We start from the raw sequence: 23,611 nt of genomic DNA on the forward strand, positions 1-23,611 counted from the left end.
TGGTGCAATTGATTGAAACATTTCCAACCAAAGGAGTCTCTTCTCGTCCATCAAGGAGCAGACAGGGCAAAGAACCCTGGGAGCGTGATGGCTACCTAATGTGAAAAGTAGTCCAGAATTTTGGAAAGAAGTCTGCCTGAGTCCTTAGCACTAGGTTATGAAGTGGTGTAGGTCAATTGCACCAATAGCGCCTGAAGATCACTTATGCAATGAGTTTAAGTAATTTCAATAAGGCATTCAAGATGCAGCAAGCAACTGTGTATCAATTCAAAGGGTGTAGACATGAAAAATGTCAATGCCAAGTTCAGGTCAGGCTCTGTTTTTCTGCAGGAAGGCATCAGAGGGTGAAGCTCTAAGATGGGCTAAAGGCCACCAACCTTCTTCGGCACAACAAAATAGAGAGATTAACAACGCTCCACGTTTTCCGAGTGTAGGACCTTCTCAACAGTGCCTTTGGAGAGTTGGGCTCAATCTTTGAGAAAAAGAATGGACAAGTGCTCTCTGAGAGTCACTCTGATGTGAGGGGAGGTTCAGTAGGGCAAAAAGACAGGGTACAACATAGCCATGCTGAATGATTTTGAGGACCCATCTGTCAGATGTGATGGAGCGCCACCCTGAAAGAAATTGATGGATTGCGCCCCCAAAGGACAATTGTGTGCCACTAATGGCAAGGTAAAGTGGTGTGATGGCTGCTGCCAAAGGGGAAGGGGACTGGGAGGACTGATGCCTTTGATGACCTGCACGGAGCCTGCCAGATCCACGTCCGTAGACTTGATAGGTCTGGGGTGATTACAGAAGAAGCTGGGGAGACGGGTGCCTATGTCGGCCTCCTAGGGTACCTTCGGATTTTCCTAAACTGGTGATTTAACTGACATAACAGATTTGTGCAAGTGCCTGTCCACATATACAAGATATCATTAATACAGCCATGTGGATATTGTTTATAAATGGATTGTGTGTGAAAATAAATTTTGGCCAAAGTAGGCCATTTATAGAATAGCTGCCACAGGGGCAAAGGAACATCCCATGGCAGTCTTATTTTCAGGGAGAATTATTTTTCAAAAAGAAAAATACATATTTTTTTAGTGTAGTTATGGTCAGTGCCAGAAGTCTGTAGACATGATGTCCTCTTTAGTGTTTGTTTTTTTAAGATCTAGTTCTATAAGCACTGATGCTTTGTCTTGTGGTATGTTAGTGTGTAATGAAACTTTGTCTAGTGTTAATAACTGTTGTGTAGGGTTGTCGAAGGGTAGCCTTTCCACTTTCTTGATTAAATCCGTGGTGTTTTGAATGTATGAATGAACGTATAGAACAAAAGGCAGAAGAAATGTGTCCATGTATTTAGATATTGCTTTAATTAGCGCTTCACAACTAGAAACTATATATCTTACTGGTGGGGTTTGGATATCTTTCTGGATCTTTGGAAGGAAATACAGTACTGGGCTCCTGGTAGAGTTGTTCTTTAGAAATTGTAGCTCTTTGGACCAATCCAACCTTGGGCAAATCATTCCCCAAGTACCCTAAATAGATTCTCCTTAACTTCAGAGATTGAATTGCCAGACAATTTTCAATAGTATTTTTGGTCATTCAGTTGTCGATGCCCTTTTTATAGATAGTTGCCTTAATCTTGGATGACTACAGCACTTTCTTTGCCTGCTATTTTTATTGCAATTGTTTTTTCACTTTTGAGTACTGTCATTGAATTTGTTGGGAGTGAGAGAGGTTTAGCTATCGTGCTCTGTTTTTCTTTTGAGGTGGTTAGTTATTGGGAGAACCATTTTTCAAAGCATATGACCTTGCTGGGCATCTCCTTTGTAGGAGAGTGTTTGTCCGAGGTCCCAAAGTTTTCTCTGTCATAATGGACTTCTTATCATGTAAGGAAACTTTTAACCTGATTTTCCAAAACAACTCAAGGGTTTCTCTTTTTAGTCTTATAAAATCAGTGCGAGAGAATGGGTCAAATGAGAGTCCTTTAGATAGAACTTCTATCTTATCATTGGATATGTGTCACCTGATTTCCACTTATCAGAGCTGTTTGTTTTGTTTGCATCATCCTTTCCATTTCTATTAGATTCTCCTTAAAAAGGTTTTGGGTTTTGTTGTCTGTTGTAATTTGAAAAGGAAGAGCCTTCACCTAGGTCCTGTTCTGTTGTTGAGTCTGAAGAGGTATCTGAAAAGGTAATAAAATATGATCTTAACTGTGCTTGGTATTCTGAAGTTATCTCCATGACTCAGGTCTGGAGTAAAAATTGCCATTTAAGTGTGAGTAGAATCCTTCACTATTGAAGTTGTTTTTATTTTTTTCAGTCCTGAATATCTGCAACATGGCCTACTTAAAGGTTTCCATCTGCTGTGAGGCCGCCCATGGCTTGGAAATTCAGGGTTTACTGGGACCAACTCCAGAATCGGCTCTGAAACTGAAGGTCTGGAGAGAGACCAACTGATAATGTGATGCCATTATACCTCCCCCTTGGATAGAGATTGGCGGAATGGGGTCAAGTCTAGCTCCGCTTTCTTCTGTTTATATTTAAACTCTTACTTAGTGGAGGACTTCGACCACACAGTTGACCTCTCATAGGACTGATATTGGAAGCAAAAGCAATTCTGTGCCTTGACTTGGAGAGGGAGCAGGACTGAAGAGGGGCCAATGACGACTTCTTGCGTTTGGTGATGCACACATGTGCTTCTCAGTCCTAGATTGTCTTTGGGTGCATGAGTGTGCATTTGCAGAGCTCCAGATATGCTTCTCGAGGCACGTACAGAATGGAAATGATGTCAGCTCACAGGGGTGGCACTTATATGTGGCTCTACTCTGATCTTTCCAGGTTGATACAGGACCAGTGCTGAGGTGCACAGCACCACCTACCGGCACACAGGCACAAGGCTGAAAATGCTTCCCGATCCAGTCTAAAAATGGGGGAATATTGTGGAGGTGGGAAATCTACAGTTCAAGTATGCAGCAGATATGTCCAACTCTCTGTTAATCAAAACATTTGAGAATCAGCAGCAAATAAGGCATTCAGAGATAATAGTTTAAGCAGAAGTTGAGCTCTCATGTTTTGGATCACTCTAACAGGGGGAGCTGTTGCACCAATTATCCGTAACTAAAGGGCAACAGCATAACCATGTCACAAGCCAACAACAGGTGAAGAATATAGACATAAACATGATGAAGATGGTCATGCACAAAAGGAAGAATACTATTTGAAACCTTCAGGTGAGAGACAGCATGTGGCAGAAACCATGGTCACCTGAGATTAAACGATAATTTTTCTTTGATGTGAACTAACATGTTTTTTGCTGTTCAAGGGGGACAGGGCTATGGCCAAGAGTATCCAGCCACCAGGAACCAGACTGCAGAAGGTCCTCCGAGCACCACTGCCTCGGTTTTCTTGGAGTTAGGTTTCAAGCAATTCATTAAGTCAGCAGCAGCCATAATGTTATTACATGCCAGCTGATTATTTCCCTCCACCCTGAGTATATGCTGTGTGCAATCAGCACAGCACATGCAAAATACCTAGAAGGCATTTATAAGTCTGTCTATGGAGCAATGAAAATAATACTAAACAGTATGGGTTTAACAAAGAGCCATGCAGCATTCCTCATAGAGCAGGGGTCTTCGAACTGGGGGGGCCTCAAAAGAACCCCCGTGGTGGGGGGAGGATACCAGGCTCTGGCCAACAGAAGCATTATGCTGTAATAGGGCTTTGTTTTAAACTGAAATATGTGCAGTAGTAAACCGCCCTATAATGAGCCAACACCAACATGTTTGGTCATTTATATCCAAGCTGGGAGTATGTGTCAAAAGGGAAGGGATTCCAAATGCTCTTCAAAACCCCCACCCCCACTTCTAATAATCACTCTTTGGATACGTTTATACGTCAGTAAGACCTGCCTGACCAGAGTAGTATGTTTAGCATTATGTATTTGATTGCATTTCTAAAACAGGAACAAAACTTAACTGCAATCTTTAAAAAAAAGTCTTGACACATTTAAACATTGCCAATTTAAAAGAATAATTGTGAAAAATGTAGAGGGATGTAGGACGCTGGCCTGGGTTGTAGTGGGTACCACAGGCACTTACACCTTATACCAGGTTCAGTTATCCCTTATTAGTGAAATGTAGTCAGTGTCTAGAAGCCAGGCTGTCTGGAGATAGCTGTAGGCAGATCAGCCAAGGCTGAACTAGGAGACATACAAAGCTCTTGCAATACCACTGTAGTCACACAGTACTCACACACATGAAAGACAATGCTCAGTGTTACAAAAATAAAGGCACTTTATTTTAGTGACACAATGCCAAAAATACTTTGGAGTCTATACTCCCTTAGGAGGTAAGTACATTACACAACAAAAACACTTGTAACCAAAAACAGGTAAGTAAATAGTCAGAAAACAGTGCAAACAGTGACAATCACAATAGGTTGCAATGGGCCTACGGGGAACACAAACCATATAATAAAAGCACTGGGGTTCTGACTAGCAGGATACCAGTGACACAGTCAAAACACACTGACGAACAGGCCAAAAATGGGGGGAACCATGCTAGAAAGAGGCTACTTTCCTACATATCCCCTCACAAACAAAGGACAATAAGGCTAACCTTGGTCAGTTGAGACTTTATTGTCTAAGTGGTGATAAGTGGAAAGTAGCTCTGCAATAGAGTGGTCACTTCCTTTATCATCCACTGTATGGTTCCTTCCCTGTGGGGAGGTGAACCGCCCTGTTTGGAGATTTTTAGCTAGAGAACAGTGCAAGTGCGTACTCTTAGATTCCCTTGTGGAGCTGAAGAGGAATCTTTATGTTTATGTTTGTCCCATGCTTGTCCTGAGATTTTTCACCCTCTTTCTTCTTTTCTTTGTCAACCCCCTGTATGAACTTTTCTGCTCACCCTTATTTTGACCCATTTGTCTGCCTTCTTTCCCAATTCGTGAGGAGAGGTCAGACCTGAGTCTACCAAATACTGACCCTCATAGTCAGACACTTTGCTGGCATGTAACCAACTTTCTAAAGCTTTGAAATAGCAGTCCACAAAGTCAACCCACTCTGGTGAAGATTATTTCTTGGTTTCCCTGAACTTAATTCTGTATTGCTCTGTGGTGAGCCCAAAACCATCAATGGGTGCATTTTTAAGAATGTCATAGTTGTCTGAATCCTCCTTCCTAATGGTGAGGAGTCTGTTCCTCCCTTTATCAGAGAAGGACAACCAAAGAATAGCAGTCCACTGCCTATGAGTGACCCTCTGAACTTTACAGGCCCTCTCAAGTGCAGCAAACCACTTTTGGTTGTCATCCCCCACCTTGTATGGGGGAACAATTTTGTGTAGGTTTCTTGAGTCAATGGTGTCCTCTCTGACCCCATAACTTCTGAAACCACTATTGTTGCTGCCACCATGGGGAACTAACCCCAACACCTGTCTTTCACTTCCCACAGCTAAGGCTTTCCTATCTAGGGCCAACTGTTGCTGTTGCAGCCTCAGTCTACCCTCCTCCAATCTCAGCTTTCTGAGTTCCCTGTCTAGGGTGTTATCCTCAGGATTGGTTATGTGGAACACTTCAGAGACTGGAGTGACATGGAAATGAGCAGAGGCAGATCTTTCCCTGGCTTGTGTAACCTGGCCTCTAGGTGTGAAGGGATCTCTACTTGTGTGTGACCCCCCTCCCACTGCCAGCTACACTAGATGGTTTGCCAGGGGGAAGATTTTGTGAAGGACCCTCCCCTGCGTCCTTAGGACCCACTCCTGGTTCTAGTGAGTTAGAATCCCCCCTCTCGCTCCTCTACCTGGTTACCAGATGGTTCCTGGTCATACTGGAGAAGGAGATTTAAAAGGAAATCCTTGTTAGGGTCTTCCCTGTCTCTAGGCTTCCCTCTGAGCAAAGCCCCTTTAAAATTTTAAAAGTTAGGTTCTCATAAGTGGTTTTGATAACTCTAGGGGTCGCTAAGAGGAAGACATAGTGATAGAAAGTTAGTGAAAGGAAAGAAAAAGATCTACTTTATTTAACTTTTAGCTTTTTAGAAAGCAAGTGAGAAAGACTAGGTATACTTTTGTAGAGCTCCAGGTATAGAGTACATTTTCCTGTGGAAAGCACCGACAGAGTGATAAGGTAATTGCAAGTACTTATCCCACCGCTACACCACCAATGTAGGAGGCTGGACTGGTTTGTAGTGGGTACCACTAATACGTACACCTTATACCAGGTCCTGTTATCCCTTATTAGTGAAATGTAGTCAGTGTCTAGAAGCCAGGCTGTCTAGAGGTAGCTGTAGGCAGAGTAACCAAGGCTGAACTAGGAGACATGCAAATCTCTTGCATTACCACTGTAGTCACACAGTACTCACACACATGAAAGATAATAATCAGTGTTACAAAAATAAATGCACTTTATTTTAGTGACACAATGCCAAAAATACTTTGGAGACTATACTCCCTTAGAAGGTAAGTGCATTACACAATATATACACTAGTGACCAAAAACAGATAAGTAAATAGTCAGAAAACAGTGCAAACACAAAAAATCACAATAGGTTGCAATGGGCCTAGGGGGAACACAAACCGTATACTAAAATAGTGGAATGCGAAAGTCGGTTTCCCACCTATGCAAGTGTAGTGTGTAGAGGGGTGCTTGGAGTGTAAGAAAACACCAAAGGTAAGTAATAGACCCCACCCCACAGCCCAGGAAAGCAGGAGTAAAACATAGCAAACACACTAGAAGACGTGATAGAAGATTATGCAAGAACCAAAAGGGACTGCAAGACACCAATGATGGATTCCTGGACCTGAAGACTTGTGGAAGTCGGGGACCAAGTCCAAGAAGCACTGAAGAGTCCAGGGAGAACAGGAGCCCCTGCTAAACTGGATGAAGGTGCAAAAGAAGAACCACCGATGAGAAGACAAAGTCAGTATTCCACCAAAGAAGAGAGATGCAGGTTCCTGGTTGGTGCAGAAGATGTCCCACACCGGATGGATGAAAGCACTTTGGTTTGCAGAAAATGGTGCTGCCCAGGCCCAGGAAGGACCAGGTCGACTCTACCCAGGAGGGGGAGACATATGGGGCTATCAGCAACTCAGAGAGCCCTCAGAAGACCTGGCAGCGCGCACAGGAGTCCCACAGCATGGAGACAAAGAAGGTGCAAATGGAGGCACACTCAACACGACACAAAGGATTCCCACGCCGCCGTAGAACCAGTCAGGAAGCTGTGCATTGCAGGATGGAGTGCTGGCCGCCTAAGCTGTGCTGTGCGCGAAGAACTTCTTGGAAGGTCACACACAAGCCGTAGTAGCTGTAAGTCACGAGGTGCATGGAGGCAAGCTCTTACCTCCACCAAAGTTGGACAGCTGGACTTTGGGACTGTCTCAGTCACTTTAGTCCACCATCCATGTTGCAGGATTCACGCCTGTTGTCTGGAGAAGGGACCCAAGCCACCGGGCATCGCTGCAGAGAGGTGCCTTCTGAAGCAGGGAAGTGACTCCGTCGGTTCTTCTGGTGCAGGCTGAAGACAGGCAGTCCTCGGAGCGGGCACAACCTGGAAACTGTTATAGCTGCTGGCAGGAGCTGAAGTTACAAGGTTGCAGAAGTAGCCTTTGCTTCTGTGTTGCAGTTTTGTAGAGTTCTTGGGCAGTTGATCCGTCGGTAGAAGATGAAGTGAAGGATGCAGAGGATTCCTGCTGGAGACTTGCATTCAGAATCTGAAGAAACACCCAGAGGAGAAACCCTAAACAGCCCTGAGAGGGGGATTGGTCACCTAAGCAGGTAAGAACCTATCAGGAGGGGTCTCTGACGTCACCTGCTGGCACTGGCCACTCAGATGCTCCCAGAGTTCCCTGCCCATTGCTAAAGCAGACGTGTGAACTAGAAATTATTCATTAATGTTTATGTATTTTGAATAATGAATTATGTAGAAATTAAATAACGTAGAGAAAAACAATGCACACATTTGAAAATGTGACCTCGGAGAATGGCCACTAATGTTCACGAAATGTACTAATTGATGATTAATACTTATGAAATATTGAAAATGTATTGGATTAATGGAGTAATATGTAATATTTAGGGTTATGAAGTATGCTTTAGTTTATTAATTGTAGGCCTTAACTTAGCGAGTGTCTTGGCCTAGTTGCCAGGCCTCATGCAAAAGCTGTATTTTTTAGCGGTTAATAAAAATTGCTGACCGGGTGAACTAAACTGTGAAATGTCCATTGTCTTGTTAAAAGTGCTTAATAGAAGCTTTCATGACAACCGACTAACAGGAGATGATGTTCCTGCTAGAGTAACAATTTGTGTGTAATGTGTGTGGGATGTTCTTTCCCAGGTTGAGAACATTGAAGACACTGATTGAAGCTGAAGATGCAACAATATTGTCACCTGACGAGCCGGATGATGAGGACATCGTAAAGTGAACCAATCAACTTTATGAGAAGAGAGAAATATTAGAACTCATAGATTTGGTATAGAATTATTATTGGATAGAGTATAAATGTACGATTAACTGACCAATGGGGAATTAGTGGATAGTTTAGGTGACTTTGATATAATAACGCGACAGAGGAAAATTATTCAGACTTCGGATTGAGAATTCAAGACTAGAGACCAGATTCTGAGATTCGAGATTCATTCTGTCATTGGGCTCATACTCTCTGACTGAGAGCCTGATGTTTTGCTGATCGTTTGATGACCTGAGGACGAAGACTGATTCTGCTTGCTGACCCATACCGTGGATAGGTAGATATGATGAAATGTGACATTCATGCCTTTTCTTTCTAGGTACCAACTGTGCTGTTACGTTAGATCCTTAGCTAGATGTTTTTATAAATTTGTGTTTTAAAAATTGTTTTGCATGAAGCCCAACATGCTGATGCTAATCTGATGATTAGTATAGGGCACTCAAATAGACTGACTAATTAAAAGGGATCAATGATTGATGAGTTATCTTGCTGAATTCTATGTATGTTATTAGCTCATTGCAACTGACTCTGTTTATTGATGTGCACCGTAACTTTAGAATGTGTTGTGATTCAAGCTTTGATTAGATTGTGTTTCTCTCGCAGCTTTGGACAACCAGTGTTGTTCTCATATGTGTTTCATTTGATTTTGAGATTTATCTACATGACTTTAGTATTGCTAATTTAAGGGGAATAAAAGTACTAACATTTTACTAAAGGTGTGGATATTTATGGCTGAAAGGTCATGGTGCATGACATTTACTGACTCCATTGATTACTGAGTTTGTTGATTACTAATGTTTATCGATTATTGTGAATTGATTATGCACTGGAGCTATGGTAATAACATCTTAAACGAGTCAAAAGGTTCATCGACCTATTTGCATCCCCTAGTAAGTTTACTTATTAAGGTGCGACGCGCTAGCACCATCCTGACAACAAGATGGAAGAACCCAGGGACACTCTGGAGGAGCTCTGGGTGGGCACCATTGATGGGTGGTGATGGACAGGGGAGTGGTCACTCCCCTTTCCTTTGTTCAGTTTCGCGCCAGTACAGAGACTGGGGGTCCCTAAACCGGTGTAGAATGGATTATGCGAGGAGGGCACCACCTGTGCCTTTCGAAGCATTTCCAGAGGCTCTGGGAGGATACCCCTCCCATGCCTGTAACACCTATTTCCAAAGGGAAAGGGTGTAACACCCCCTCCCAAAGGAAATCCTTTGATCTGCCTTCCTGGGTTTGAGATGCTCAAGCACCAGGAGGGCTGAAACCTGACTGTGAGGTTAAAGTGGCTGGGGCCATCTGGAAAACCTTAGAAGGCTGGTATGGCAGTACTGGGGGTCCACAGTGGAGCCCATAGAGTGCATGGAATTGTGCAACCAATACTAGAATAAGTATTGGGGTACAATTCTGAGTTGTTAGACACCTTACATGGCCATATTCGGAGTTACCATTGTGAAGCTAGGTATAGGTATTGACCTATGACTAGTTTGCATGTAAAATGGTTTCCCCCGCACTCACGCAGTCCCTGGAAAGTTGGCCTGGATGACATGGGGGCACCTTTGCTAGTGCAGCGGTGACCCCACACACAGGTACTTTGCACCCAGCCTTCATGGTCTGAAGGCCTGACATATCGGTGACTTACAAGGGACCTGGTGCATTGAAAATGGCTTTGAAATAGTGCATGCACTATTTCAAGCAGGCTGTAATGGTATCCCTCTAGAAGCCTTTGCATGGGTTCTTTATGGGTGGCAAAAGAAATGCTGCAGTCCATAGGGATCCCCTGGAATCCCAATTCCCTGGGTACCTACATACCATATACTAGTGACTTATAAGGGAAGTCCAGTATGCCAATTTGGGATGAAATACTGGGTTACCAGTATGCAAGGAGAAATTTGGAACTAGAGAGCGCATAAGCACTGGAGTTCTGGTTAGCAGGGCTCCAGTGAAACAGTTACGCATACTGACAAAAACAGTGAAACATACTGACAAGTAGGCCACAAACCATAATCACTGGGGTCCTGACTAGCAGAATCCCAGTGACACAGTCAAAACACACTGACAAACAGGCCAAAAATGGGGGTAACCATGAAAGAGGCTACTTTCCTCCAAGGGGGGGCCCACATTTTTTGTTTTTACTGGGGGGAGGGGAACAGCATTAAAAAGTTTGAAGAGCACTGCTATAGAGGAACAGTGAAAAAGAGAAATTATGATCATCTGACTTTAATATGAAAGAAATGATAAAATCCAGCTCACCACTCTTCTTCTAAAACCAGCCGCATGTAGCCTATATATAAGCACAACCTGGGACATTGCATCAAATGTTGAAAGAGATTGAGAAGAATCATTGATCACACCTACCACCAGGCAACCTTAATTCAATTCAAGCATTGGCAATACCAATAGGTCTGGCTTTAAAGGGATGTTGTATAGTAATGTGGACCACTAAAAGTAAATATACTGGGAAGTATTTGGGTGCAAGTAAAGAACAGTAGACTAATGTTGGTGTAGGTTAAAAGGTCAGCTGACAGTTGCACTGTCAAGCTAGACCTAAAATTCCACATAGGTTCATGATTGCCCTCCCCCCATCTCTGCTGCTGCAAGAGAAAGACAAACACCCTAAATGATCTAGTTATCTAAGAGACCTTTACAGCATTACATTGTCATGTGTGTACACCTAAAAGTTCAAGATCAGCTAGCTGGATAAATAAAAACAACAATCCTAGGTGCATGGAGGGAATGCATTTTGTTGGACACACACAACTTCGGCCCAATCAAAACATGTACTTCTGCCTCCCATCATGTGGGTGGAACCAAGTCCCCGTCTAGGGAAGCTTACATAATTGTTTGTGAAAACTGCACTGTCAAGTCAGACCATAAAAAAGGTCTGAACCCTGCTTCAAACAAATCTAGCAATATATTTTTTGTGGTGAAATAAGAGATTTGGCAAGGACTTCTTGCCCAAGTTACAAATCACAGGTGCCACAAAAGGGCCTATTAGTTGTTAGATGCAAGCAGGACAAGGGTTAGTAGGAGATACTGATTTTTACACTTTTATTACATAAATAATAGAATCTTGAATTGGGCAGCTGAAATCAATTAGAAATTTCTGTAAGCTCCTGAAACACATCTGAACTGCTCAGGTGAACTGGAAGCACTACTGGATTCTAAGGCGCTATCAATGGAAACAATGTGGTCCTTAAAGGAAATAAAAATAAATAAACAGCAATGTTGGAGGAGTGTTGCCCCATTGGCTCAGAGTCAACAGCTGAAAAATAAAACAATATTTTATTATGGTTTTTCAGCTGCTGCATGTGCAGGGAAAGGGGGAGGGGTGGGCCATGGGAGGTGGGAGGGGGTGTGGAGTCACTGGAGTGCACTTCAAAGTGCGCATGTCCGTTTGGCCAGCCATCTTAGGCCAGTCAAACAGACATGCGCACCTAGATTTCTCTAACCCAGCTGTGTTGCACAGCCAGGTTGGAGAAACAGCACAGACTCCCAAGCCCCTCAGAACAATCCTGGTGCTGCTCCCATGCTACATAGACATGAAAGCAGCACCAGGATTGTGTGGGGAGCCTGCACTAGTGTCCCAGGGACTACTGGGGCACCATCAAGAGCAGGAGTGAAGAGGAGCGAGGTGGCTGACAGCGTCGGCGGCAGGACAGGTAAAGGTTTTCTTTTTTTCTTTTATTTCTTCCCCAATCCCCCTTCCCCCACTTGAGAGTTGCAGTGTCCACCACTGATAAACAGTGTTGCAGCATTTGTGTAAATGAGCTGGGCCATAAGGCATTTTTAAAGTGATGTTCTGCAGATGTCAAACAAAAGTTATGATTAACCTGTTTGACAAGATCCTTGCTGTACAAAATAAAAACGTTTGTGACTGGTATAGCGTTTATTTTTCCATCTAATTTACACCTTTATGAATAACAAATGTTAGGAGTATTATGTGCAAAATGTTTAAGTGCCCATTTTTGTTCAACAATAGCCCATGTAGTTTACGTTTTGCTAAGTGCTGATGACTGCAATCTGGCCTATGCACCACGTATCTGAATAAGTGGTGATGGAGCTGCTAGCTTACTCACTGCTATGCAACAAATATAAACAACACAGTGAGTGGAAGCAGGGAGACAGGTGAGGCGAGGGAAGTTTGGATCCCTACAGCTGAGGGATTAAAACCACATGATGCCTGTGCGGCCAGGGGATTAGCGGCAATCGGGCGCAAATGAGCACAGGAGAGGAGCCAGGAGCTGGTGGGAGGAGTGAAAGGAAAGTGTTGCCTTATCAGACAATGCCCACTTTGGGATTACAAGTGGAAGGGGGTTATATGAAGGGCCAGGCTGCAGGGCTTCAGCAGGTAGTCTCAGGGAGGGGAAAGAAGGGACCAGGTGTGACCCCAAGGTGCAGGGGAGAGGAGGAGGGGGGAGTGGCAGGAGATCAGGCAGGTCGAGTGGAGGCCTCCCAGAAAGGGCATGCTTCAGCCAGTGTACCGGCAATGTTAGATTGGAGTGATGAGAAAGGGACAGCATGGGTGGGGAGCAGGTGAGAAAGGACACAAAGAGCAGAGCTGGGGAGAACGCGTCAGCTTTAGGGAAGATGTGAACTGTGACGTGGTAATGTGGAGAAAGGTCTGGTGGGGCCTCCTCGATTTCAGCACTGGGAAGGTCTAGGGTGGCCTCTCAAAGAACTACAGAGTGTCAAGAAAACCACTATTGGTGAGACACCTGCATATTTTGGTGTTGGATAATGAAGAAGATGAATTGGAAGAAGGTGTTTTGGTTGAATGGCTGGATGGGGACGGAAGGCATTGGGGAAGAAGCGGGCCACAATAATGAGGCATCTACTAGTGTGTTGCAGGATGTGGCATGTGGGAATGTAGCAGAGAAGGCCCAAGGGAAGGGTATAGATGACAGTAGACTGGCGGGTTGACATGGTTCAGTGTGGGTGTGAAGCCAGGTAAGATGACGATGGAGGCAGGGCGGCTGTTGATGGTTTCAACTAGTGTGGTGGGGGTGAGGATGCAGCCTCAGGTGAAAGGGCTGAGGTTTGGTTACAAAAAGGGACATATGTTATTGATAAAGGGATCAGGAAGGACCCAGAGAGGAATGCTAAGAGGGACAAAAAGGAGTACCAGTCAAGCAAAAGGGAATCAGGTAAAAAAGCATCAGAGGACAAGGACAAAAAAGAAAGCAAGGAATTAAAGGTTATAAAATGGCCTTACACGTGGTAACAAATCCTCTGGGGAGCACATCTCATGGGATCTACTGAGGCGATAATCTGAAAAGGGGATTTCAAGAAAGTTTTTAAAGTTCTCCACTGACAGGTGAGGGCGGAAAAAGTATAGAAAGAAGAAGAAGATGAATTAGCAAATGTGTGATAATTGAGAATTGGACTGTGGCGTTTTCAATTTACACCAGTGCCTATAGCTAGAGATTTTCAGAGAGATGTGTGGGACTTTTTAAAAACATGAGCATCATATGGAAGACACACAATGTTTGGAGGCTATGCATAAGTAAGGTGTTATGAGGAGTTCAAAGCACAACTGGAAGAGGATGCTGAAGGGGAAATGGGGGAGTTGGATAATGATAATGCTTTGCGGCTACGCACCATGGGACCACCGAGACTGGCACTCATGGTCTTAATGGCCATTAGGTTGCCAGTAATATGCAAAGCCTTTCGGATGCATCCCACCTAGGGAGGGTTGGAGCAACAAGATGAGGACAGCTAGGACAGAGGGGGAGCATACTGGGAGTTTAACAAAGGATTTTGTAAACAGGAGTACTGTAAATTTAGACACGAGTGCTCAAAACGTGACACATGTCACCCGGTTAGCCATTATCCAGGAATGCAAGGGGTGGCGTGGCAGCTGCAGGGACAGTGTAATGGGCACAGAGGATTGCAAGGACATGCAGGTAAAGGCTCTTACACGAGTTAGGGTACACACACTATGATTGTGGGTTAAGAGGTACGAGAAACATCAGGATGCTAATCTGCTTTTGGAGGGGTTTAAGCATGGGTTTCACCTAGGGTACAATAGCTCTCGTAACAGACAATGGGTGGAGAACCTCAAGTTGATAAAACAGGCAGTACAGGACAAATTGGAAAAGGAAAAGTGAGGGAGAGCAGGTTGGTGGGTCCATTTGATGACTGACCACTAGAGAGTTTGATAGTGTCAAGGGCTGAAAAGGGACAGTTTAAATGAATTCATCATTTGTCTTAGCTAGAAGCACAGTGCATAGATTGAGAATGAAGTTAGGGGTAAAAGAGGACCTAAGAATGTGGCTTTCGTTTTTGTAGCATCTCAACGGAATCAAACTGGTAGGGTGGGGGAAGACGCCACATAGGAGATACAAAAGTTTTCAGATGCTGCAGGGTCCTAGTATTTGCACTTTATCAGAGGGGATGTTGGTGCGGAGAGCTGTGGCCAGAGGTATGGAGGACGGAACATAGCCTTTTTGGAATTCTTTCCATTAGTGGTGGCACTAAACTTATGGGATGACGACTTTGTTAACAAGAGAGTACTATTTAATGTGGATAACATGATGGTGGTTCACAGAGTTACCAGACAGTCAGCCAGAGACATACACTTATGTGAGAATGATTTGGTATGTGAGAATAGCTTGGCACTGTTAAAAGTGATGTAGACAGAGGTACTGGATATTAAACGTTTTTTGGTCTGGAACATTCACATTGTGGATGGAACTTATACAGATGAGAGTGAGGAAGGCTGCAGTTGACCTGGGGCCATAGACAAGGCAAGGAAGAAGGTGAACTGGGAGCGGTGAAGGCTTTGCAGGGGAGAAGGTGTTGGGTGAATGGTCCACCCTGATATTAAGTTTGAGGTTGAATAACTTTTTTTGAAGCAATGGAGTGCATTAATCAGTAATGGGGTGGACCTCTATTTCTTGCAGCTGCATGAAGCTTTAGAAGATGTACTGAGTGTTCAGCAATGAAACACAAATTAATCAGAAATAGTTGTTAAGGTTTACATCTGGACAAGTGTAGTGAAAATAGGTAGGTTTGACCACTATTTCACCACTGTGCATATTAGCTGTTCAATGTTCACTAGTTGCAGATTACATTTTGTATTCCGTTTAGCTGCCTTCTGGCTTTATTGTGGCGTTAGACATTGCAGTTGAGACATTGCAGATGAGCTGTGTTTTTCCACATGGTAAACTAAGCTTGTGTTTTTCGTATTTTCTCTTACTGAACACGATAGCATGATAAGGAAGCACATATTTTTTGTTTTTCTTCAGTGCAGGGAACAAGTGGGCCTTGGAAGGGGAGCCTTGTAAAGTCGGCCAATTTTCAACATTTTTCTTCCAACTCTGACCTACAGTAGCCAGAATGTTTGAATATCCATCTGAGAGGGGAGGGCCTTTCAGAAGGCTTTTTCCATGATTGTTTAAGCTATAAAAGAAGTTGCCCTGCTCAGTAGCGAGGGGAATTTCCAAGACCTCGGTCAGGATTGGACGTCAAATGCCTGACACAGACACTTGTCCCGTGAGGGTGGATATCTCTTTCTTGCAGTTGAACAGGGGTCATCAACTTTCTGGCATAAGAAAGATGAAGAGCTTGGCATGCCCTAGGGGGATGAATTTTGACTTTATCCTTTGTTTTGCAAGTATGCTATAATATAATCACATATATTTGCTGTGTACATTGCAGTTGAGAATCACTTTGATATATTTTCCTTTCATTGCTGTGACTATTTTTAAACGTGTGCCTTCAACCTACTAATCTCCTTCAGTTTTTAGGAACCTTGTGGTGGAATAATAATAAATGTCTTCTTTAAACTAAGAAGTGCATTCCAGAGATTTTTGTCAGCTTGGTCATTAGTGAAAGCAAAACAACAAGTAAGGTTGGGTCAGGTTGTAGAGTACATATCGTGACATAGTCGAGTTGGGGGGAGCAACAGGGGGCCTGTTAGGGGTGGGGGTAGGAAAATGATAGGTGACTTTTGATGTATAGTGAGGTTTCTAGTTTTAGATGGCAAAGTTTATAATGTGCACCTGCTTCATTAAAGCGGCCTTTTCATTCTACAAGTTGTCAGCGTCTGTGCTGTACTCTCTACTAGCCCAGCAGGGGTTTGGTGGGGTAGTTGACATGGGAGGTTTGTCTTCCAGGGCTAAGTGGGTGAGGGGGCACAGTCCAAGAGAACTGTACACATCTTGAGTTACAACTGTTAGGGAGGGGCAGTTGGCAGGTTTTAAGGGGGCTACATTGGGCAATCAGCCATAAACTTTCTTTAGATGACATGGTGGCTGGTTGCTCAACAAAAGGCAGGAGGGCATTCTTTCAGCCTACCCATCCATCTCTCTTTAATAAGGTTCCTTTGGGACGGTTTGTGTGTGGATGTCCATGGTGAAACAGCTGCACAAAAAAGAGGGTAGATAAGTTATTGCTGCTGATTATAAACTGAAACATTCAGCACATGCTAATGTGCATCTGCTTCATTAAAGCAGCATTTTTCATACTATAAGTTGTTGTTGCTTGTGCTGTATCCTCTCACGCAACTGCCACTGGTACCACATGAGTGTAGTGGGTGCACAAAAAGAACTTAAGTCAAGAAGGAAGGAAATGTGCTTCCCACTGTTTAAGTGACCAATAAACTATTACAACACATATATGAGATGTCCTTTATTGTCACCCATCAGCTGTTCCATCAACAGATTGCCCCTCAAAAAGTATGAGCAAGGCATCATGTTTGGAACCCCTTCTGTGATGTTACAGTGCATGGCAGCTCTGGGTTAAACACGTCAGCCAAGCTAAGGCAAGCACCGGAACTGGTCCCAACTACGCTAGGGACCATGAGCAAAGAGGCACCACAGCGGTGTAGATGTTAATAGTGTAGCAGGTGCAGTGGCACCAGGGCCAGAGATGTGTGAGGGGCCCTCTGTATCCTACTTAGTGGCTGTTTTTTACTACCAAAACAGAGGACGGGGAGCAAATGGCATTTCTTACCTTACTCCATCAAAAATAAGGCCACAGTGTCACTCAAAGCACAGCTGATGATAAATCAGCTTAATAAGAGATAAGGGTTTCAGTGAAGAATGAAGGGCAAAAGGGTTGAGTTCTTGGGAGTTGCATTTGTGTTAAGATGCATGCTGTACTGATCAATTCAATTCCTAGAAAATAAATATGCTGCGACCTTAGTGCTAAATGTGATTGTATTCAGCGTTTTTGTAAACCAATAAGCACTGCCTTTCAGTTATGTGAAAACACTCAGTGAAGAAGCAAAGAAACTGTGACTCCCTGAAACCCAAACTCTACTCCTACCCCCTACATTCACTACTAATGAAAGGCCACTTTTGTGCCATCTGAATGTCAAAATAAACTCGGGTATTGAAGGGGGTGGGGGCTTTTTCCTATATGAAGACTGTTAGAAACGGGGTCTTTGGTTGGCAGTCAGGTTACCCCCTGTCCAAGCAAGGACCCTCACTCTAGTCAGGGTAAAAGAGAATCACCCTCAGTTGACCCCCGTTCGCCCCCTTGGTAGCTTGGTACGAGCAGTAGACTTAACTTCAGAGTGTTAGGTGTAAAGTATTTGTACCAACACACACAGTAACTTAATGAAAACACTACAAAATGACAAAACACAGGTTTAGAAAAATAGAAAATATTTATCTGAACAAAATAAGACCAAAACAACAAAAATCCACAATACACTAGTCAAGTTATCAATTAAAAACCAAAAAGAGTCTTCATGTAATTTTGAACACAACGCTAATGCTGTTAGCGTGGAAATGTACCTTAGTGTGTCAAAAATAACCCCGCACGGGTGAGTGTGCGTCAAAAGGGGCTTGCGATGCGTTGATATCACTCACGAGCGAGACAGTGCGTCATTTCTCCTTCAGTCAGGTCTGCATGCATCATTTCTTCTCTCAACAGGAGAGCGATGCATCGATTCGAACAGCACTCTCAGGTCCGGGCAGGCCTTGTGTCGTTTTTACATGGCCAGTGATGTTTGCATCGGAAATCCTGCTGTACGATGATTCGAAACCACGCAGCGTGGGTTGGGATCTCACCAGCCTCCATCAGCGATGCTGTGTGTCATTTCTCCAGCCGCATGCGTCGATCTTCCAGCCATGCTGCAGGCGAGTGTCGATTTCAGCCGCAAAGCCGGCGGTGTGTCGATTTTTTAGCCGCGTCTCGGAGTTGCGTCGATCTTTTCCCCGAATGGCGGTCTGAGCTTGGACTTCTTACTCTGTTCTGCAAGCTTCTCCTTTCAGGGTCGCAGGAACTGGATGGGCACCACTTGGCAGAGTAGGGGTCTCAGCACAGGCTCCAGGTGCTGGCAGAGAGAAGTCTTTGTTGTCCCTGAGAATTCAACAACAGGAGGCAAGCTCTAGTTCAAGCCCTTGGAGAGTTCTTCACAAGCAGGAAGGCACACAAAGTCCAGTCTTTCTCCTCTTGCACAGGCAGAAGCAGCAACGGCAGGATAGCTCCATAAAGCACAGTCACAGGCAGGGTAGCTCTTCTTCCTCAGCTCTTCAGCTCTTCTCCAGGTAGAGGTTCCTCTTGGTTTCCAGAAGTGTTCTAAAGTCTGTGGTTTTGGGTGCCCTCCTTATACCCATTTTGCCCTTTGAAGTAGGCTTACTTCAAAGAAAAGTCTCTCTTGTTTGTGAAATCCTGCCTTGCCCAGGCCAGGCCCCACACACACACCAGGGGTTGGAGACTGCATTGTGTGAGGGCAGGCACAGCCCTTTCAGGTGTGAGTGATCACTCCTCACCTCCCTCCTAGCACAGATGGCTCATCAGGATATGCAGGCTACACCCCATCTCCCTTTGTGTCACTGTCTAGTGAGAGGTGTAACTAGCCCAACTGTCAAACTGACCCAGGCAGGGAAACCACAAACAGGCAGAGTCACAGAAATAGTATAAGTAAGAAAATGCTCACTTTCTAAAAGTGTCATTTTTAAACACACAATCTTAAAATCAACTTTACTAAAAGATGTATTTTTACATTGTGAGCTCAGAGACCCCAAACTCCACATGTCTATCTGCTCCCAAAGGGAAGTTACACCCTAATCATGTTTAAAGGCAGCCCCCATGTTAACCTATGAGAGGGATAGGCCTTGCAACAGTGAAAAACGAATCTAGCAGTATTTCACTGTTAGGACATATAACACACATTAGTATATGTCCTACCTTAAACATACACTGCACCCTGCCCATGGGGCTACCTAGGGCCTAACTTAGGGGTGCCTTACATGTAAAAAAAAGGGAAGGTTTAGGCCTAGCAAGTGGGTACACTTGCCAAGTCGAATTTTCAGTTTAAAACTGCACACAAAGACACTGCAGTGGCAGGTCTGAGCCATGTTTACAGAGCTACTATGGTGGTGGCACAACCAGTGCTGCAGGCCCACTAGTAGCATTTGATTTACAGGCCCTGGGCACCTCTAGTGCACTGTACTAGGGACTTACCAGTAAATCACATATGTCAATCCTGAAAATCCAATCAACAATACAATTTACACAGAGAGCAAATGCACTTTAGCACTGGTTAGCAGTGGTAAAGTGCTCAGAGTTCAAAAGACAAGAGCAACAGGTCAGAACAAATAGGAGGCAGGAGGCAAAAAGACTTGGGATGACTGTGCAAGAAGGGCCATTTCCAACAAAGACCATGTAACACATCTAGATCCTTTCATCCTATGTGCAATAGGTGTCATTAAGAACACTTTGTGTAACACCAATTTGCACCCCAAGGTGAGGGGAGCCTGCTGGATCATCGTACCAGCTCATTTGAACACCTTTACTTCCTTGGTTCCCCTTCAAACCATGCAACTGGTCCAATGCACTTCAGAGGTAAGCTGAACAGTTTGTAGTAAGGAATACTGAATCCCAAATATTGATGGAACAGAATATCGTTACCACAATATTGAGGTACAAACTACTGAAAGGTAAGTGCACAGATGAGATGTAAGGATTTATGCACCTTAAATATATATATTAACAATGTACCCATATGTAGAGTTAGGTACAGAAAATTCTGTCCATCTATATTGTTGCAAACTGTAGTCTGTCCCATTGATATCTAGGATTCGATGGTCCAAACCTAATAGGGCAGGTCATCCGTAATAGCATCACCCTCCTGTTCAGTCAGGCAGTGACAAACTGCTAATAAAATAATTTTATTATCATTTTGTCACTGTCTGACTGAGCCATCATTCGAGTCTAGGGACGGGCCGTGGCAGGAAGGAGGAGCGGTGGGCACTGTAAAGTACGCATGCTGGTAGGGCGGGAGGTCTTTGGCTGGTCAAACTGACATGTGCACTTACATTTCTCCAAACCTGCTGTGTTATACAGCGGGTTGGAGAAATAGCACAGGCTTCCTATGGCTGAGAAAGCGTTAAACCAGCCCGCTCAGACGAATCCCGGCACAGCACTCATGCGTGGTATAGCATGAGAGCAGCTTCTGGATTGGGAGCCTGTGCCTCAGTTACTGCCCGAAAGAGAGGAGCAACGGAGGCATCCGGGAGTGGCAGGCAGGTATTTTTTTTTTTTTTAATTCATTTTTAACCCCACCCCACCACTCTTGATTAGCGGCAGCCACCACTGCAACCTACACCTGCTGAAACATATCTGGATAATTAATGTTCAAAGTTCACCACAGCTTTGTCAGTGCTGTGTTATGTGGCAATTTTGAACAGAAGGCTTGCAGTCAGGTATGTGGACTAGGTTATTCTTTCCCCTCCAAGGTACTAATGTGCTCAAAACTTGACAGAGAGTTTGCTCTGGTAGACATGACAACATATAAAAACATAGGCCCGTATTTATACTCCGTTTGCGCCGAATTTGCGTCGTTTTTTTCGACGCAAATTCGGCGCAAAACTAACGCCATATTTATACTTTGGCGTTAGACGCGTCTAGCGCCAAAGTATTGGCAAATAGCGTCATTTTTTTGCGTGAACGCCTTCCTTGCGTTAATGAGATGCAAGGAAGGCGTTCCCGTCTAAAAAAATTACGGCGACGCAAATGCGTCGTATTTATACTCCCGGGCAAAAATCACGCCCGGGAGTTGGCGGGTCAAAAAACCCCGCATTTGCGCCACTATTTAACGCCTGGGTCAGGGTAGGCGTTAAGGGGCCTGTGGGCTCAAAATGAGCCCACAGGTGCCCTCCCCAGCCCCCAGGGACCACCCCTGCCACCCCTGCCCACCCCAGGAGGACACCCAAGGATGGAGGGACCCACCCCAGGGACATTCAGGTAAGTATTATTTTTTATATTTTTTTACTTTTTTTTGGGTGGCATAGGGGGGCCTTATTTGTGCCCCCCTACATGCCACTATGCCCAATGACCATGCCCAGGGGACACAAGTCCCCTGGGCATGGCCATTGGGCAAGGGGGCATGACTCCTGTCTTTACTAAGACAGGAGTCATGAAATGGCGTCTGGGCGTCGTAAAAAAATGGCGCAAATCGGGTTGAGGCGATTTTTTTGCCTCAACCTGACTTGCCCCATTTTAAGACGCCCTAACGTCATTTTTTCCCAACGCCGGCGCTGCCTGGTCTACGTGGTTTTTTTCCACGCAAACCAGGCAGCGCCGGTCTGCTTGCGCCGGCTAACGCCATTCCATAAATACGGCGCCCGCATGGCGCTTCAGAATGGCGTTAGACGGCGCAAAATATTTTGACGCTAAACTGCGTTAGCGCAGTTTAGCGTCAAAAAGTATAAATATGGGCCATAGTTACCATGCTTTGATTGAAACACTATTGTTCTATTTTTGTGAAAATCAAAAATAGAATGACGCAGCCACAAAATAACCTTGGATTAAATTACGGACGTCAACCATACAAAGTCTCACTTGTTGCAGTCAGTGGTGGGTGGGGTAAACTTTGGAGTATCGCAGACTGGAGTAAACTGTTTTGTCAGCCTCTTTGCTCCTTTAAGTTTATTAGACATCGACACTACCCTTTGGTTCAAGCTCATTATATCTGACTCCTTCCCTCGTCGACCTCGAGACCCCACTCTACGTCTCAGCATGCGACCCCTTTGGAAGACAAACACCGAGCGCCTAGTACGGACTGGTCATTTAGCTGCCCCGAAACCGGCCTGGTCTGCCAATTTCGGGATGCTTCATTAGCGCGATTTAAAATGCACATTAAAACTGTGAGAGCTGAGAAGAGAATGACGAGACAGCGCCTCCCCTCAGTCACATGTGTAAACAAATGTCAGCATCACAGCGAGGCTGCCGGTGGTTATAAGAGTTTCCCAACTAGAAAGCAGCTGCATCTCCCAGAACTGCTGGTAGCATCTTCCTAATCTGTTCGGGAACAATGCAAAGACAACAACAACACGGGGGAGGCGTTTTAAAGAAACAGGATTGGTTCTGGACAAGACTGACTTAAAACATCCCCATTGCAGGCAGCTGCAAAGAGGCGGATACTGTTACACGATGCTTTGGGAGCACCCAGCTACTTTCATGAAGATTTCCCCTCCCAGAAACGTGCACAAATACATTGTACAATAGTTCGGTTCCTACCTTTTCCTGTGCCTGCACCCTTTCGTAGGAGAAGCGCCCCTTTCCAAACACAGCGTTCAGCATCTTTGGAGTCCTTAACTCGTTTCACAAATGGCAGAAACCTGATGCGGTGCTAGCTCGCAGAGACCACTCAGATGCGGCTGGAGAGAGCGCAGGGACACATGACATCTGGGAGGGGAACCGGTTTTGAGACATCCAGACCAGAACCAGTAGTTACCCTCTGTGTTCAGGTGTCACAGTGCTGCTTCCTAGAGCCGCTGTCACCTGGTTTATCCCTCCCCCTTCGCACGCCTCACGCCCCATGCAAGATGGACAGCAGAGTAACCCAACCACGTGGCAGCCGGCTACAGCATGGTGTTGTGTAATATTCCGAATCCCACTGCAGTGTAGTATAATCCTGCACTTTAGCCGTCTTCAGAAAGCAAACTCCTCCCTTGCACGGGCAGACAGAAGCAGCAGATTTCAGAGCTGGATTTATTTACCCAGTGTGCCTTTAAAGCGTTTACATTGTTGCACACTGAATAAGGTCAGCGCTGTTTTTCCCACCCTTGCTCACTATATCTATAAATATATGTGTTGCGGGAGAGTAAAAAAAAAAAATCTCAGTGTTTAATGTAAATCTTGCATGATATACTACTTGATCATTCCCCCTGCTGTTTTGTCTACTACAATATTTGCACTGAAGAATGAG

General features: G+C 44.6%; 1 protein-coding gene across 2 annotated transcripts in view; it reads right to left on the reverse strand.

The window, feature by feature from the left end:
* LOC138249903 (ATP-binding cassette sub-family C member 2-like) overlaps positions 1 to 23,350 on the reverse strand; it is a 546,861-nt gene extending 523,511 nt beyond the window's left edge. For both annotated transcript variants that reach the window (XM_069204120.1, XM_069204121.1), the window contains exon 1: positions 22,921 to 23,350. In XM_069204120.1, coding sequence (XP_069060221.1) covers positions 22,921 to 22,983 — 63 coding nt within the window. In that variant the 5' untranslated portion in view covers positions 22,984 to 23,350. The remainder of the gene's footprint in view (positions 1 to 22,920) is intronic.
* Between the last annotated feature and the right edge of the window lie 261 nt (positions 23,351 to 23,611).

This window comes from Pleurodeles waltl, chromosome 8 (assembly GCF_031143425.1).
Source record: "Pleurodeles waltl isolate 20211129_DDA chromosome 8, aPleWal1.hap1.20221129, whole genome shotgun sequence".
In the NCBI taxonomy this organism is placed as follows: Eukaryota; Metazoa; Chordata; class Amphibia; order Caudata; family Salamandridae; genus Pleurodeles; species Pleurodeles waltl.